The 16021-nt window shown below is 49.4% G+C and overlaps 1 protein-coding gene across 1 annotated transcript; it reads left to right on the top strand.

The window, feature by feature from the left end:
- The first annotated feature begins 2954 nt into the window (after positions 1–2954).
- LOC115636537 (fibrinogen-like protein 1-like protein) lies at positions 2955–9778 on the top strand. The gene is made up of 3 exons (XM_030536760.1): positions 2955–3175; positions 6468–6599; positions 8782–9778. Exons 1-3 carry the CDS (start codon positions 3172–3174, stop codon positions 9414–9416), a joined length of 771 nt encoding a protein of 256 aa, XP_030392620.1. The 5' UTR covers positions 2955–3171; the 3' UTR covers positions 9417–9778.
- Positions 9779–16021: the final 6243 nt, after the last annotated feature.

Genomic DNA, 16021 nt, shown 5'->3' with positions numbered 1-16021 from the left:
TCATGGAACTATGCTAATGAGTGTAAATATAATGTAACTGAAATATGCTTTGTGCTAAAGGTCTCTTGTGAGGTATCACTACAAAGCTTGTTATCTACTGAGTCTGGTCATCCTATCTGTATAAATGTATCATTCTTGTATCTGAAACTAGAACTGTGAACTATAACGCTGATCGCCTATTGTAATTATGCAAAGTGTGGGCCATTTATGATGGCTTGGAATGTTGATGGCTCCCATCAACCAGGACAATTGGTTGTAAATGGCTCTGTTTACTTGTAAGCCTTCCTGTATAGTGTGCTGGCAAGGGGGAAATGAAGTCTTACAGTGACATGTGACCCTATCACCTGAACTGGAATCCATCTTTAACTTGGTGCTTTTCCATTTGGAAGGAGGGTGGGAACCCAGAGAGAGACAAGGGATTCCCGCCTTGTGCCAAAGATATATAAAGGGATGGAACAGAACAAAGGGGGCTGCCAGTCATGAGAAATCCATGGAGTTACCACCTGAGCTGGAGCTAACAAGAACTGTGCCGGGGAAAGGATTGGGCCCAGACTAGGAAGGAGTCTGGTCTCTGAAAGAAACTTATTGGAACATCTCTAAGGGTGAGATTTACCCGTGTTCAGTTTCTTAATGTATCAGTCTTAGACTTGCATGTTTTGTTTTATTTTGCTTGGTGACTTACTTTGTTCTGTCTGTTATTACTTGGAACCACTTAAATCCTACTTTTTATACTTAATAAGTGATTAATACCTGGGGGAGCAAACAGCTGTTCATTGGGAACTGGGTGTCTGGGTGCTGGAGATAGGTGACCTGCTGAACAGTTTTTGGTTAAGTCTGCAGCTTTGGGGGTGTGGTTCAGACCGTGGGTCTGTGTTGCAACAGACTGGAGTGTCTGGCTCAACAAGACAGGGTTCTGAGGTCCCAAATGGCAGGGGAAACAGGCTCAGAGGTAATCTCAGCACATCAGGTAACAGTCCCAAGGGGGTCTCTGTGTCTGAACCCATCACACACACCCCCACACACTGCACGTGAACCCCAGAGCTCAAGATAGCAAAGGTACCTAGTGAAGTCAAGTAGCTCAGCACTGTGGATTCAGTGTCTGAATGACACGTAGTTAAGAGTTGGCTGAAGTGTTCATGGGAGAACCTGAGCACCAATCCTCCTATTATCAGTAGTGCCTGTCAGCTCACCAGTGATAGCTTCTATCACAGAGCCCTTGTCAACCCTTTGCTGTCCCATGCACCCTCCCTGGTGCTAACCTCTGCCAGGCAATGATCCCAGGGAGGGGAGCAGGATGGCAGTGAGCTGCCCTGCTCTCCCTCTGCGCAGCATCAGGGAGCCTATGTAACTGTATCAGTTCTAACAGCATGTCTCCAAGCACAAAGAGCCTGTAGCATTCTTATCAGCCATGGGAGGTTTCCAGGATATTTCTGCCTTTGGAAGGCAAAGAGGGGACACAAGACCCATGAACATGACCCACCTGGCACTGGGGGACAATGTGAAAAAACGTGAATGTGACCCGTCTGGCACTTAAGACACCATGAAAGGATGTGGGCATGACCCACCTGGCACTGGGGACACTGTGGAAGGATGTGAGTATGAACCACCCAGCACTGGGGACACCATTGAAGGATGTGAGTGTGGACCGCCCGGCACTAGGGACACTGTGGAAGGACATGAGTATGAACCACCCGGCACTGGGGACACCATTGAAGAATGTGAGTGTGGACCGCCCGGCACTGGGGACACTGTGGAAGGACATGAGTATGAACCACCCGGCACTGGGGACACCATTGAAGGATGTGAGTATGAACCACCCGGCACTGGGGACACCATTGAAGAATGTGAGTGTGGACTGCCCGGCACTGGGGACACCGTGGAAGGACGTGGGTGTGACCCATCTGGTTCTGGGAATGAGGTTTGGGAACAACCTCCTACTAGGAGCAGTGGGAGCAAACAACTTAATTAATTTCAAACCAGAGCATGATAAAATTATGAGCAGGGCTGTAAGAGGGGCCTGCCTGTTACAGCGGGAACTGGACTTCATGACCCAGAATCCCTTCAGTCCTAAAATCATAGAACCAGAGAGTTAGAAGGGACCGGGGGGTGACCAGATAGCAAGTGTGAAAAATCAGGATGAGGGTGGGGGTAATAGGAGCTTATATAAGAAAAGGCCCCAAATATCAGGACTGTCCCTATAAAATCGGGATACGAGGTCACCCTAACTGCAAGGGTCATCTAGTCTAACCTCTGCCGAGATGCAGGATTTGTTGTGTCTAAACCATCCAAGACAGATGGCTCCAGCCTTCTTTTGAAACCTCCAGTGAAGGAGCTTCCACAAGCTCCCTAGGCCTCTCTTCTGTGCCATTGTCCCACTGCTCTTACAGCTCGGCAGTTTTTCCTGAGGTCAATCTGCTAAATTGCTATGCTGTAGATTGAACCCAGAGTGTCGTGTTCCTGTGTAGAAAAGGAAAAACAACACAAAGACCCACCAAGTCCCCTTCTCCCCCACCTGCCAGCCACACTGCATCAGTGCTGGAGGGACGACCTCTAGGTGGGCTCTGCACAGAGACTGCGGCCCACGGGCTCAGCTAGTGCCAGCGCAGGGGATGGGTTCTGTGCTGCTCACACCTGGCAACCACACTGAGCCCAGCCGCTCATTCTCCCTTCCCCTTGACCGGCCGACAGGTGGTAACAAGCAGCGACTCTCGATCTGCCCTTGCCCCTCGGGTTATTGACATTGCTTGGCAGGTCCTACAGAGCCCGGATTCCCCCCGTCCTGTCTGGATTGATCTTTTCATATGTTTCCTTATTTGCTCAGGTGCCTGGACAGTTCTTCAGAAATGCTTCGAGTTGGGACAGTGTCAATAACAGAAATCCCTGGCTCACTGCTCTGTGATCGTGGGCGTATCTGGCGTTCTCAGGAAGGAGGGAGGACTGTCCGGCTATTTTCTACTATTGTGGGTAATAAAACCGCCCAAGACTCACAAGCAGTGACTATTTCCTTCTGCACATGCAAATCTTCCTTGCTGGGAGTTGAGATTCTGAGGTAAACGGGGTGAGGACGGAGGTGCCGGCTCTGCTATAAAGGGACAAATCGCAGCTCAGTGCTCAGGAGCAGATAGACGGACCATTCAGTTTCTTGCCCATCTGCTCAGCAGCACCGTCAGAATGGGTGAGTTATTTTCCTACCCAAACCTTTCATTCCGCGCCAGAGGCTGGAGCGCCTCATGCAGGCAGAGTGCTGTGGGTAGGACAAGGCAAAGAGTGACGGAGGGGGAGGGAATGCAAGGGGCCCCAATCCTGTGTCAATGAGGGGCTGCTGGGCAGCCATCCGAGCTAGCAGCAGAAGGGAGGCCAGAGAGGAGAACACATATCTAAGCACCTCGTTAGCATCAGGAGGATCAGGCCCAGGCCTTCCCACACATGCCTGTTCTCCACCCAAGACCTGCCCCCTCTATGACCCTGCACCATGGAGGACTGAGGCGTTTTCCTGACACGCTACTTACCAACATCTAGCGTGGCCCCATCCCCACTCGCACGGGAGTGTGATAGCAGCGTCTCCCCCCTCACTCCACAGAGGGCTGGCGGGCTGAGACCTAAGTAACTTCACCTTCCTTCTCTTCCCTTCACCCAACCCCAGAGCAAACCCTTCATCCACCCCCAATCTGTTCACCCAACCCCAGAGCGAATTTCCTCCGTTCGCCCCAGATTCAATGTTGCAAGGAGGTTTTAGGGGCAGAATGGAAGGTGTTTTAAGTTGGGGAAATCTAACAACTGAGGTGAAGCCATTCATGTTTAAAAATTGCATCTAAGCTGGGCAGGGCTGGCCTTAGGGAAAATGGTACCCTGGGAGAACTTGCATTTTGGTGCCTCTGGCCCCCATGGGCATGCTGCCCCCCATTGCCCCTGGCTCCCCACAGGCTTCCCAAGCTCCCCACCCTCCCTTCCCCCCAACCTCTGCCCTGTGCCCCCTTTGCTCCAATGCCTGCTCCCCCTCCTATGCCCCTAATCCCTACACCCCCTTCACTCCCATCCTCTGCTCCCCTTCCTGCACCCTAACACCTACACTGTGCCACCATCACCCCAGTCCCTGCCCCCCGTTCACTCCTCCCCCTGCAACTCCCTCCTGTGCCCCAACCGCTGCACTGTACATGCCCCCTTCATGCCAAACTCTGCCCCCAATCCCTGCACTCCCTTCACTCCTACCCCCTGCACCTTCCTTCTGAGCCCCTAACCTCTGCATTGTGCCCCCTTTGCCCCAATGCCTGCTCCCCCTCCTATGCCCCTAATCCCTACACCCCCTTCACTCCCAACCTCTGCCCCCTTTCCTGTGCCCTAACACCTACACTGTGCCACCTTCATCCCAATCCCTGCACCTCCCTCCTGCACCCCAACTCCTGTCCCCAATCCCTGCCCCCCCTTCACTCCTACCCCCTGCACCTTCCTTCTGAGCCCCTAACCTCTGCACTGTGTCCCCATGTTTCCCCTTCTGCACCCATGTGGTGAGGAAACTGACCTGGATGCACAAAGCAGCTGGCATTGCTGCTTGCTCCCACACTGGACTGCTGCTGTGAGGAGCGTTGTCAGGGCTCCCTGCATCCAGGTCACTTTCCCTGCCTGGGCTGTGTAAGAGGAAGGCAGCAAAGCAGCAGCTGCTGATGCCTCCACTTGGCCCAGGTTGGGAAAGTGACCTGGATGCAGGGAGCCCTGGCATGTGTGTGTTGGGGGGAATATGTGAAGGTGTGTGTTGTTTTGAGGAGAGTGTGTGTGTGCCTGAGTGAGTGTAGGAGTGCGCTGTCTCTTTAAGAAAGCACTTCAGGTCAGGAGCCAGAAGACTTGTTCAGACACAAACAGCAGCCAGCAGCTCTGAACCCAGAGAGGAAGGAGCACACACAGGTTCCCTTTGTCCCATGTCACCCCAGCTTAGTGGAAATTGGGTACATGGGTTGGGGAGAAGGGGGACACCTTGACTTCAGTCCCCTCAGCAGACAGGAGGGGGCTCCCAGTCAGAGGGCACAGGTGGTGGTGGGGAACAGGAGCAGCAGCAGCTGCACACCTGGAGCAGGGAGTTTGGATCTGTGTTACCAGGAAATTGGTGAAGTCTCTCAAGGCTACCCAGGGAAGGGAGGTAGTGCTTGTGAGGGTGGCAGCCACCAGATCTAAGCTGTTAATTGAGCTTAGAGGTGCTCATGCAGGTCTCCCACATTTGTACCCTAAAGTTCAGAGTGGGGAAGGAACCTTGACAGTGCCCCCTTTTGCATGCCCCTCCTGGGCGGGACCGTACGGCCCACCCCAAAGGCTGGCCCTGAAGCTGGGTCAGAAAGCATGCAGCTGCACTTACAGAGGGTGCAGAACCTCACACAGTTTGCACATTTGTATGTAACTGTAAATGCAACAGCTGGCTTTAAGCCAATAGTGCACCTAAAATGTGGTGCTTTTTAAATGTTTTGGCATTTGATAAGTTTCACAACTGGTTTTTATGCGCATCCCTATCGGATCAAAATGTGACACACTCTCTCATCTTACAGCTGCAAATTTAAGCAAATAAGAGATGTGATTTGGTAAAAGACATAATTTTTTTGTTAACGGATATAGATTTTCTCATATTAAAGAGTTTAAAATGTTCATAATGGTCTGATGGCACAAGATTAGACAGTGTGTTGTTATTTTTTATATTTATTATGACTAGGGGCCTCAAAAGCTGGAAGTGGCTCAGGTTTCTCTGGACTCTGAGAGGGCCTGTCTCCTGTAGGGTAGCACAGACTTGGTCCTTACAGTCTGTTGTTCTCCAGTCTAGTTTTAAGGACTCAGAATGAGACTTCTACCCATTTCTTCAGGAGTCTATTCCAGCCTAATGGGCCCCAGCTTTGGCTTAAAGCCAGCTATTGCATTTATAGTTACAGACAAATGCACAAATTGAGTGAGGTGTTGCACGCTCTGTAACGGCAGCTGCGTGCTTTCTGGCCCAGCTTAGATGCATTTTTTAAACATGAATGGCTTCACCTCAATTGTTAAAATAGGCTTTTTTTCCCAGCTCAGAACACCTTCCATTCTGCCTCTAAAACCTCCTTGTGACATTGAATCTGGGGGAAACTGTGGAAATTTGCTGAGGTTGGATGAAGGGTTTGCTCTGAGGTTGGGTGAAGGGTTTGCTCTGGGGTCAGGTGAAGATGTTTCTCACCCGAGTTCACAGTTGCAAATGGTGCAATATCAACCTGGGCCAAAGTTGCCACTTCAACAAATCTCCATCTGCTTTGATCCCAGATTCTATTTGCATCAGCAGGAGGCAGACCGGGAGCCCCCAACTTGGCTTCACTGGGTCAGATTCTTCTTGGGACCTGTCAACCACCAGTGAGCCACTGTCTGAAGGAAAATGAGCCTTCCTGGGGTGATGCTGGAGGGCTGCGGCGCCCAGCCCTCACTCTGTTAGGTCAGTCTCACAGCAGCTGTTCCTGTTCCTCCAGGGCTCCGGGCCAGGACGAGCCGTCTCCAGGGATGCCTGGCCCTCCTGGCTGTGGCCTCAATGACTCTTTTCTGCACAACCCCTGTCCAGAGCACTGAGCATGAGGGTGGCACGAGTGTCACTTCCCAGAGTGGTGAGTATGGACCCTGCAGCCGCCAGGGCCAGTGTGGAGTGGTGGTTTGGGCTGCACCAGGTCGTCGGCCCAGAGCAGTAGCTGCAGGACACAAGCATTCCTGGGGGGCCTGTCATGCCTGCCATGCTGAGTGCACAGGGGCTGCTGTGTGGTTTGCTCACATAGGCACTGCTCTGCTGCTAGCCTACTCACGGCTTCTAAGGCCCGGCAGGAACGCTGGCATATGGCAGGAGCTGTATTTACATCTGAACCAGGCTGCTGCATGCTATAGAATAATAATCTGCAAAAACAGGCTTTTGTGAAAGGCAAAGCTCTGTCTCCAGCTGCCTTTTTGTTGCGATCACCAGTATGTCACCCATGTCACACGTGGCCTCTGCACGATCAGTGAGTCTGGAATTTCTCTAGTCTCTTTGGAGGCTTCAGGGTAAACTTGGGTGAATGTTGAGAAAGAATAGCTGTGTGTGGTCTGTTGCATTTTCTGTGGGATTTGCCGTGGCCAAGCTGGTGCCCCATTTGTTCACATTCCAGCTGCAATGCGTGAGCAGCTCTGTGGCAGGGTTGTTGCTCAAGCAGCTCATTTTGGGGGTTATACTAAAGAAAAGTGAATTCCGAATTCGTAACCAGAGTTATGAAACCGAAATTTTACCACATGACTTGGGTGTTCACCTAAAATCAGAACCATCCCTTGGGTATGGTGAATCGGGGCAACCACCCCAGGCTCTGTGCTCTGGGGGGCCCCCGCGCTTCCATAAAATCATGAGGAAGCAGGAGGGGGGTGGAGGCAGAAGGGGAGGCAAGTGGCTAGTGGCAGACGGTTGGGGGAAGGGCAAGGAGGAACTTGCCAGAACCTCCCGCCCACTGTGGGCCCCGCGGATCAGCACCTCCCCCTCCCTCTCACTGCCTACCACCTGCCATAGATCAGATGTTTTGCAGCATCAGGAGGTGCTGTGGGGGAGGGGAACGGAGCGAGAGGGAGGGGCTGAACTGGGCAGGGAAGAGCAGGGTGGGAAGAAGCAGGGTGGGGGTGAGGCCTTGAGAGATGTGGTGGAGTGGGGTGGGGCCCGGACGGAGCCAGAGGGAGCATCCCCTGTAGATTAGAAACTTCGTGCCTATGTCCTGGGCCCCGCACCCCCCGGGATGGCCCTGCCTAATTCTTCAGCTTTGGAACAGCAAACAAACTGCTCTCAAACACACTAAAGACAAAATTATTCCTGGATAATTGTAAATGACCAATTGAGAACATGGAAAGCTGCTCACAGACAGCTCCAAAGAAAAGAGGCAAAATCCTCAAATACATTACTGCAATTGCTTGCTGAGGCCTTCCTCAGACTCTGAAATAGCCACAGCTGATAACTAACGTAACTTGAGTTTATAGGGATATGGCCAAGAGTGCGAGTTCCTAAATGTTCCTCCTGGCGAAGTCTGTGCAGTTGGTCTAGACCAGCCTGTTGTTTGCTTTTGCAAATGCATCCTCACAGGAGTAAATCATTCCACTACAAGTCAGCGCACTGCAGGCCCCACACAGAGACTGGGTGTTTCTGTTTGGGCCAGGGGACCTGCTATGCTCTCCTGCCTGCTGGCACGCACAAAGCCCTCTGCTAGGGGGTGTCGGGAGCCCCAGAGCAGTGAGTCTGGGCATTCCCACCCCACAGAGAGAAATGGGGTATTACCCCACCAGAGCTGTCATTCCAGGCTCTGCGGAGGCAGGTGGGGCCACTGCAGCGGTTATATTGAGGTCACGTTTTTAAGCTTTTCTTCCCAGCCCCAAGAAATGGAACTGTAACTCCGATTCTGGTGTAATGGGCCTATGGTTTGAACATTGGCCTCCTAAACCCAGGATCGTGAGTTCAATCCTTGAAGGGGCCCCGTAGGGATCTGGGGAAAAAATCAGTACTTGGTCCTGCTAGTGAAGGCAGGGGGCTGGACTTGATGACCTTTCAAGGTTCCTTCCAGTTCTAGGAGATAGGTATATCTCCTATTATTATTATGGTGCCTATCCCTTAAGGTAGCCCTGTCTCTGGTCCCACCTTGGTGCAGAAGGTGCTTGTGGTCTGGACTGGCACTGGCATATATGGATATCTCATGACAGCCTGACATCTGGCTCTGCTCCGGCAGCCCCCAGTGAGCTGACTGCTGTGTCCAGCTCTCTCTGTTACTGACCTTGTTGTACATGGTATTTCAGGGCTCCCCAGAGACTGCAGCTACATTCCCAGGGACAGCCCCAGTGGGGTGTATGCCATCCAGCCGGCAGGCTCTCCCCCTCGGGTGGTGTGGTGTGACATGGACACCGAAGGCAAAGGCTGGACCGTTGTCCAGAGAAATTCTTACAACACAGAGATCACCTGGAAGGAGTCCTGGAGCACCTACAAGTATGGCTTTGGGAACGTGCAGCAGGATTACTGGCTGGGCAACGAGTACCTGTCCCTGCTCACGCGGCAGAATGCCTACAAGGTCCGTTTTGCCGTGGAGGACAAATCCAACAACACCCGCTACGCGGAGTATGACATCTTCAGTGTTGAGGATGAGCCCAGCGGGTACTCGCTGAGGCTGGGTAGGTACTCTGGGGATGGCAAGGACTATTTTACCACCTACCACTCCGGCCTGGGGGGCATCCACGACAACATGAAGTTCAGCACAACTGACAAGGATCAGGACCAGGCCAGTGGGAATTGTGCAAGTAGCTATGGAGGCTGGTGGTACAACAAGTGTCAAAACGTCCTGCTGAATGGGAAAGGCTACATCTACTGGGCAGGATTTTGTAGTTCTGGACAGTGCAAATCCTCCACCATTCTGGTTAAACCAGCAGACGTGTGCTGATCCTGCAGCAGCCCAGCCTTGCCTAGCTTGTCTCCACTAGCAGAGTTGGTACCCATATTTCAGCAGCTGCCAGGAGCAACGCATCTACCCTGATGGCAACCATAGTGCAGTCACTAGTGGATTTTTAATGCATTTTTACTAGTGTGACATTGAAAGCTGGTTTGAACCAAAGTTCCCCTGAGCTGTTTGCACCAGTGCAGTTGCACTATTGCTGGCAGCTGTTTTAATATGAGTAGTGACTTTGTGTTCCCCGTATAATCAGTGTACTCCCTGCTTCCACACTTGCTCCTGTAACCATTCTAGTTCCTGTAAGTGGTGTATTCCTGGAGATTTCAATGTGATAAATCATCAGTAATAAATTCTTAACTGTGTTATCTACCATGTTTTAGCTAATACTAGTGTGACAGGATCCCCGGGGTGCAACCAGGAACTGGGATACCACTGAGTCATTTCCCTGCTTAGACTGCCTTGCTCCGCACCATGGGGGCGTGCAATGGGAGGAGTGGCAGTTTGGGGGAATCGGTTTTAGGCAGGGTTACCATCAGGCAAATCCCTGTGCCAAACCATTCTGCATTTGCTTACCCAGGCCAATGAGTGTCACCAGCTCAGAGAGGGGTCAGGATGAGGGGCAGAGGTCTTCAGCACCAGCATTCCCATGAACTGATTTCAGCCTCGCCCAACTCTGACCCCAGTGTGTCTCCAGAGAGCGATTCCTGAGTCCAGGGGTCGACAGGGCTGCAAAGATGCCTGCTCTGGAGTCTCACGATAGCTCATGGTTTTTTTAAGTTGCTCAGAGTGCTGCCACCAAACTCAGCAGCAGCGGCTGTTTTTTCAGCTTCAGTCTCAGGCCTTCTGGTGGTTAAAAAAGAGTCTCAGTACGTGCAAATGATTTAAACAATGGAATTATAGTTCAAACACCAGAGCTAGTGCAGACAGGGATACATGTAGCAGTTGCTTGCATCCCAGCACGTACTGGGGTAACAGGAGATGAAGCGGCAGACAAAGCAGCTCAAAACGCTGTAAGAAGTGGAAGGATTGCCTTAGAACAGTGGTTCTCAACCTATTTACCATTTCAGGTTGCTTATGTGGCCCACAATGTGTTATGTGGGCCACAGTTTGAGAGCCACTGCACCAGACACACACTGGCTCGCACAACCATCATGCTCCTTCCCCTCAGGGGAAGGCCCATGCCACGTGCCACACCGATCACCTGCCCAGCACCCCTCATTGGCCAGAGCTCCTCCAGAAACCCCCTGAGAAACCCGTTCCCCTGTGCCCTGCCCCTGGCTGCACTGGCCGGCCCCACTGGGAGGTGACTGTGTCCACCAGGCAGTGCCGGCAGTGCGACTGTGGCTGGTTGGGGATCTCTCTGGCCCCTCGGGAGACGCGCAATCAGCCAGGCTGGAGCAGGAGAGGGGCCTGCCTGGGCTCGGCTCCTTCAGGACACACTTGCCTCACCCTGTCCCCTTCACTTCCCTGCCCCCTCTCCACCTCCCTTCTGCCCCCTCAGTGCCCTGCCTCCCCTCAGGCTGCTTCCTGCTCCTCACACTCCCATCTTTCCTCATAGTTCTCTCTCCATTTTCTTAACCGTAGTGCCCAGGGGTGGCCATTGTCCTTGCAGGCAACCTGACTTCAGCCCCCTGGGAAGCAGTGGGAGTTGGATGGTGTCCATCCTCACTGAGGGCATTCTTTGGTTTACAGCCCATGGATAGGGCAAAGGGTTGGAGCTGCTGGGTAATAGTTTTACCCCCATGCTGACCTGGCTACGAGGATGTTTGCTGTGTAAATATATTGGGTTAGGTCAGTAGGGTGCTGTCGGGAAAAACAAGCAGGAAGAGAAAGAAAGCCAGTTCCCAGCAAACCCTTGAGAGATGTTAGGAGACAATTCCAGGATGGGAACAGGCTGGGAACACTGGGAAACCAAAGAATTGTGGCAGGTTTAAAAAGGAGCACTCTCCTGGGACAGGGGTAGTTGTCTAGGGGAACCTGGCTGAGACACTGGCACCCGCTGGAATATCTGCCTAGGTTAGCATCATCGGAGGGTTAGTCTTTAAGGAAGACAGATGTGTGGAGACTCTCCTTTTTCTCCAAAAGCTTTGTTCCTGCTGTTAAAATAATCAGTACTGTGGTTTAAGCCAGCAGTCTGCCCGGTCACTGTGCTTGCAGACTCCCAAACAGAAGAGCCACAGGTGCCAGAACCCAGTCGGACCTGCTGGGTATGAATGGCAGATTACATTTTCATCGAAATGCTCTATGTTGCACTCACACAATGCTTAGACACAAATTCGAAATAACTCCCAGTTAGCTGTCTTAGATTTCCAGGCGGGTATTTTCCATCAGCTTCAACCTCACTTCACCTTTGAAAAGCAGTAAGTACAGGGAAACGATCACTCCCCATTCCTTCTTCCCACTTGTATTTACTTGCACTATCCCAGGTCTAAGCAGCAAAAACTACCTTCTGCTGCATTAAATCTAGCTCGGTGCCATTGTTTAAAACCACTCGATAGTTTTCATCAATGAACTTTTCTAAGCATGCACCATGTTTATTAGTTGTCTTACTTCCCACAATTTATTATGACTGTTTAGATCACCACATATAGCATCTTTTAGCATATTTAGCATCTTTACTATTTCTTGAAGCTCTGAACTTTCTAATTTCCCACATGAATTATAGATGTTATAAATCCTTAAAGAAAAATAACATTGGGATCTCAACAGCATTATTGTGACTGGGGTCCTAGCGTGGAGCCAGCCCAGCTATGGTCACTCACTGCAAAGAATGGGGCAGCCAAACCCCAAAAAGCTGGTGGATATTCCAATTCTTTGATTTACCAAGCCAGCATAAACCAGCTTCTTTATTACCTTACTAGTTACTCAGACGTCCAAACAAAATAGTTCCCTTAAAGTGATCCAACCTCAGGCCTCCGTCCAGGTACCCACGTCAAATATGATGAAAATTTATGTAAATCTTATTTCATCATATAAAAGAAAAGGTTCTACCAATCCCAAAGGATCAAACACATCATCTCTCGGGTTAATGAATGTTTCAGTTCTCACCCAAATACACGCTGTAGCCAATTTGTATTAACTAAACTAAAATGTATTAAAAAACAAAAGAGAGAGAGTATGGTTAAAAGATCAATATACATACAGACATGGGTTCCGTCTATTGATGTTCAGTTTCACAGCAGAGATGGTGAGCTCTGTAGTTGCAAAGAGTTCCTTTAGAATTCAGTTCATAGGTTATAGTCCAATGTCCAGATATCATATTCAGGGTGCACCAGCATAACTGGGAATTCAGTCTTGTGACTCAAACTTCCCACTGATGAAGCCTGAGCAGATCTGAGATCACAGAATCAGGACCCAAGGATCTTTTATACAATTTCATATCTTTTGACAAGTTGGAGTTCAAAAGGTAATTAGCGTGTGTCATCAGATGCTCCTGGTGTGGTGCTCTGCTCTGTTAAACGTTGATATCAATCGGCTGCGTGTGTGTTCCCTCTGTGTGCTGCCTCAGCTCTGCACAGATCGCTGACCCAGCAGACCCCGAGAGAACCCCCAATGACCACAGACTCTAGTAAGGTACGAAGGTATGTCACCAGTGTTAGGATATAGATATTCAGGCCTGTCTGCAAAGGCCTATACTTTAAGAATGTAGGTGTATTCTTATCACTTAGCTAGTTATAGAGGTAGAAAAGAAAGAATCAAAATCACTGTCTGTGGAATGGCCTTCTCTTACTGTGACAGGCTAAGGCCTTCAGCTAAGATGTAGTTAGGCAGCCATAAGCTGGAAGTGGTCATATCCTCACATTCCAAACTAGTCACATTGAAATAAGGTGCTATTGGGCTATTAGGAATACAATCCTGTCCTGATATTCCTATCACCTCCAGAGAAAGGGAAGAGCCTAGAAGATGTAAAAGGAAACTTAGTTTGATCGCATCCTGTCTGGCAAGAACTCACTTATCAATAGACACAGCCGGAGAACCCTTATGTCTGTATAGATGTAGTTGTGAAATCCTCACTTCTGTATTGTTTTGTATGTTTATTTGCATGGTCTCTGTCTGGTTCAGTAATTGTTTCTGTCTACTGTGTAATTAATTTTGTTGGGTGTAAACCAATAAAGGTGGTGGGGTATAATTGGTTAAATAATCATGTTACAATATGCTAGGATTGGTTAGTTAAATTTCAGTAAAATGATTGGTTAAGGAATAGCTAAACAAAACTCAGGTTTTACTATATAGTCTGCAGTCAATCAGGAAGTAAGGGGGTGGGGAGGAATGGGAACAGGGATTGGGGATGGGGGAATTAAAATCATATCTTGCTAAAGGGGAAAATGGGATCAGGGATGGGAACAGGAACAGGGACACAGGCAAGGCTCTGTGGTGTCAGAGCTGGGAAGGGGGACACTAAGGAAGGAAACTGGAATTGTGCTTGCTGGAAGTTCACCCCAATAAACATCGAATTGTTTGCGCCTTTGGACTTTGGGTATTGTTGCTGTCTGTTCATGCAAGAAGGACCAGGGAAGTGAGAGGGTGAAGGAATAAGCCCCCTAACAGCCAGGTTTATTGTCAAAGAGAAACACGGTCTCCAGCTCCCCGGCAGAGAAGTCCAAGGTGCTGCTGAGGTGCGGCTAACTAGTACTTATGTGCTCCCTGACAATGGACTCGGTTCAGTCAGTGGTGGGACTTTCCACTGCCCCCTAGGCACCACCCCAGACGCCGCCTCAGGGATGCATTCTTATACACAGGTACAAACAAGTTACACTTCACTCCTGATGTATTGAGGTGCAATCCCTCTATGTAACAAGGTGCCACCCCTCACCTTGTACATGTTGGGTCGAACAAAACAACTCTATCTATCATATTACCCTTTTGGCCCTGTCATTGGGCTGGGTCAGTTTGTTCTCTGTTATATGTGTGGAGGGTACAAGTATGTGACTGTTCTGATATCCGGTGTCCAGTATCTTTTAGGTATGTCTCTTTTTGCAGCATCAGCCCTTTCCTTGCCAGCTCCTGTGAGCAGGGCCTGCCTCTGGCTCGCAACTTCACTTTGCTTTATGTGAGCAAAGTCTTGACCATTACTTTAGTTCAGGCCTTAGGGCTCATCCTGGGCCTCTGATACCAAGGTTTATATCTCAGGGCCTCTTCTTACTACAGCCTGACTTTGAAGGAGGTCCATCATGGGTACTTAGCTATAAGAATTAAAATAAGGCCACTTGCTTTTTCCTTCACCATTCACAGACATTTCAAAGAGAGAGGAATACCGAGAAATCCCATATTTACAATTTATTTACATGATATCAGAATACAGCATAGACAGGGACTGTTGATTACATTGTCGACCCTACTCATACAGATGTAAATACACAAAAACACAAACACTATCTCCCTCAATGTCTTTTGAGGGTTATTTATTTTGCTGGATGTTCAACCCTTTCTAGCCATGTGTCAGAATTATATTCTAAGCTTACTTCTTCATTTTCTACTGCTGTGTATTTTATTGTTCCCTTATGAAAGTACAAACACCTCCTCCTAGTCCTACTTTTCCATCTTGCCTAAAGACATATAGCCTGGAATTTTAAAAGCTTTTCAACCAGCCATGTATCCTGGATGCATATGACACCTGGTTTAGTTTTCATTGGCAGGATATTTTCTTTTAGTTCTTGACCATATTCTATCAAACTGTGTGCATTCCAACAAAAGACTGAGATCCCCAAACTAGTCATATTTCTCCATTAATGCTATTCAAAATTGCATGAATACAGTCCACTGACAAGTGGCTAATATACAAGTATTTTCCCTGCTGCCTTAGCTATAATTTTTATTTTTTCTGATTTTTTCCACAGTTTCGATGTGCAATTGATCACTTCTAGCATAAATGCAATTAACCTTTCTTTTTTCATTCCTAGAACGTCACTGCCTAGTCCTTCCAGGGTGCTTATACAAGGAGGCTGTGTCTGCAACTGCAGTTCCCCGTTTCCTGTGCTGATTGTCTCTTCCCTCCCCACCTGATGCTTTGAGAGTCTCCTTACAGCTTCTGCATGATGTTATTAACAATTTTTTGTTTGTCTATCTTTAGCTTGCCTTGCTGCAATACACCCTCTACATGCCAGAGTGTGATTGCAACCAGTTACTACATTTGACCTCTATCCTGGCTGTACAATTTCATAGGAGTGCTCTCCCCAACATTTACTGCATCTTGGTTTTCCCTTTACAAACAGTTGCTACATGCCCAGAGCATTGGCACTTAGCACCCCTCAAGAGAAGGAGGCATATATGGCTTGGTTCTAAATATCTGAAACCCTTGTGTTACTTTCTCAGTTAGAGTCCCTCGCTTAAATATAATCTATACAGCTTGTTTGCTCCAGCTTATTTACTAACTAGTTACAAAATTTACTACCACTTTATCTTCTGCTGTGCTTATCTCATCATTGGGAGAAGGTGAGCAGCCCTCAGTGGTGAAAGAACAGGTTAAGGACTATTTAGAAAAGCTGGACGTGCACAAGTCCATGGGTCTAGATCTAATGCATCCAAGGGTGCTAAGGGAATTGGCTGATGTGATTGAAGAGCCATTGGCCATTATCTTTGAAAATTCGTGGTGATCA

Source organism: Gopherus evgoodei, chromosome 17 (assembly GCF_007399415.2).
Source record: "Gopherus evgoodei ecotype Sinaloan lineage chromosome 17, rGopEvg1_v1.p, whole genome shotgun sequence".
NCBI lineage: Eukaryota > Metazoa > Chordata > Testudines > Testudinidae > Gopherus > Gopherus evgoodei.
This window is presented reverse-complemented; position numbering and strand designations above follow the sequence as displayed.

Excerpts from the sequence above, each read along its gene's own strand:
- LOC115636537 (XM_030536760.1), top strand. Across the intron at positions 6,600-8,781 it reads GAGTGTCACTTCCCAGAGTG|GGCTCCCCAGAGACTGCAGC; the intron begins GTGAGTATGGAC and ends ATGGTATTTCAG.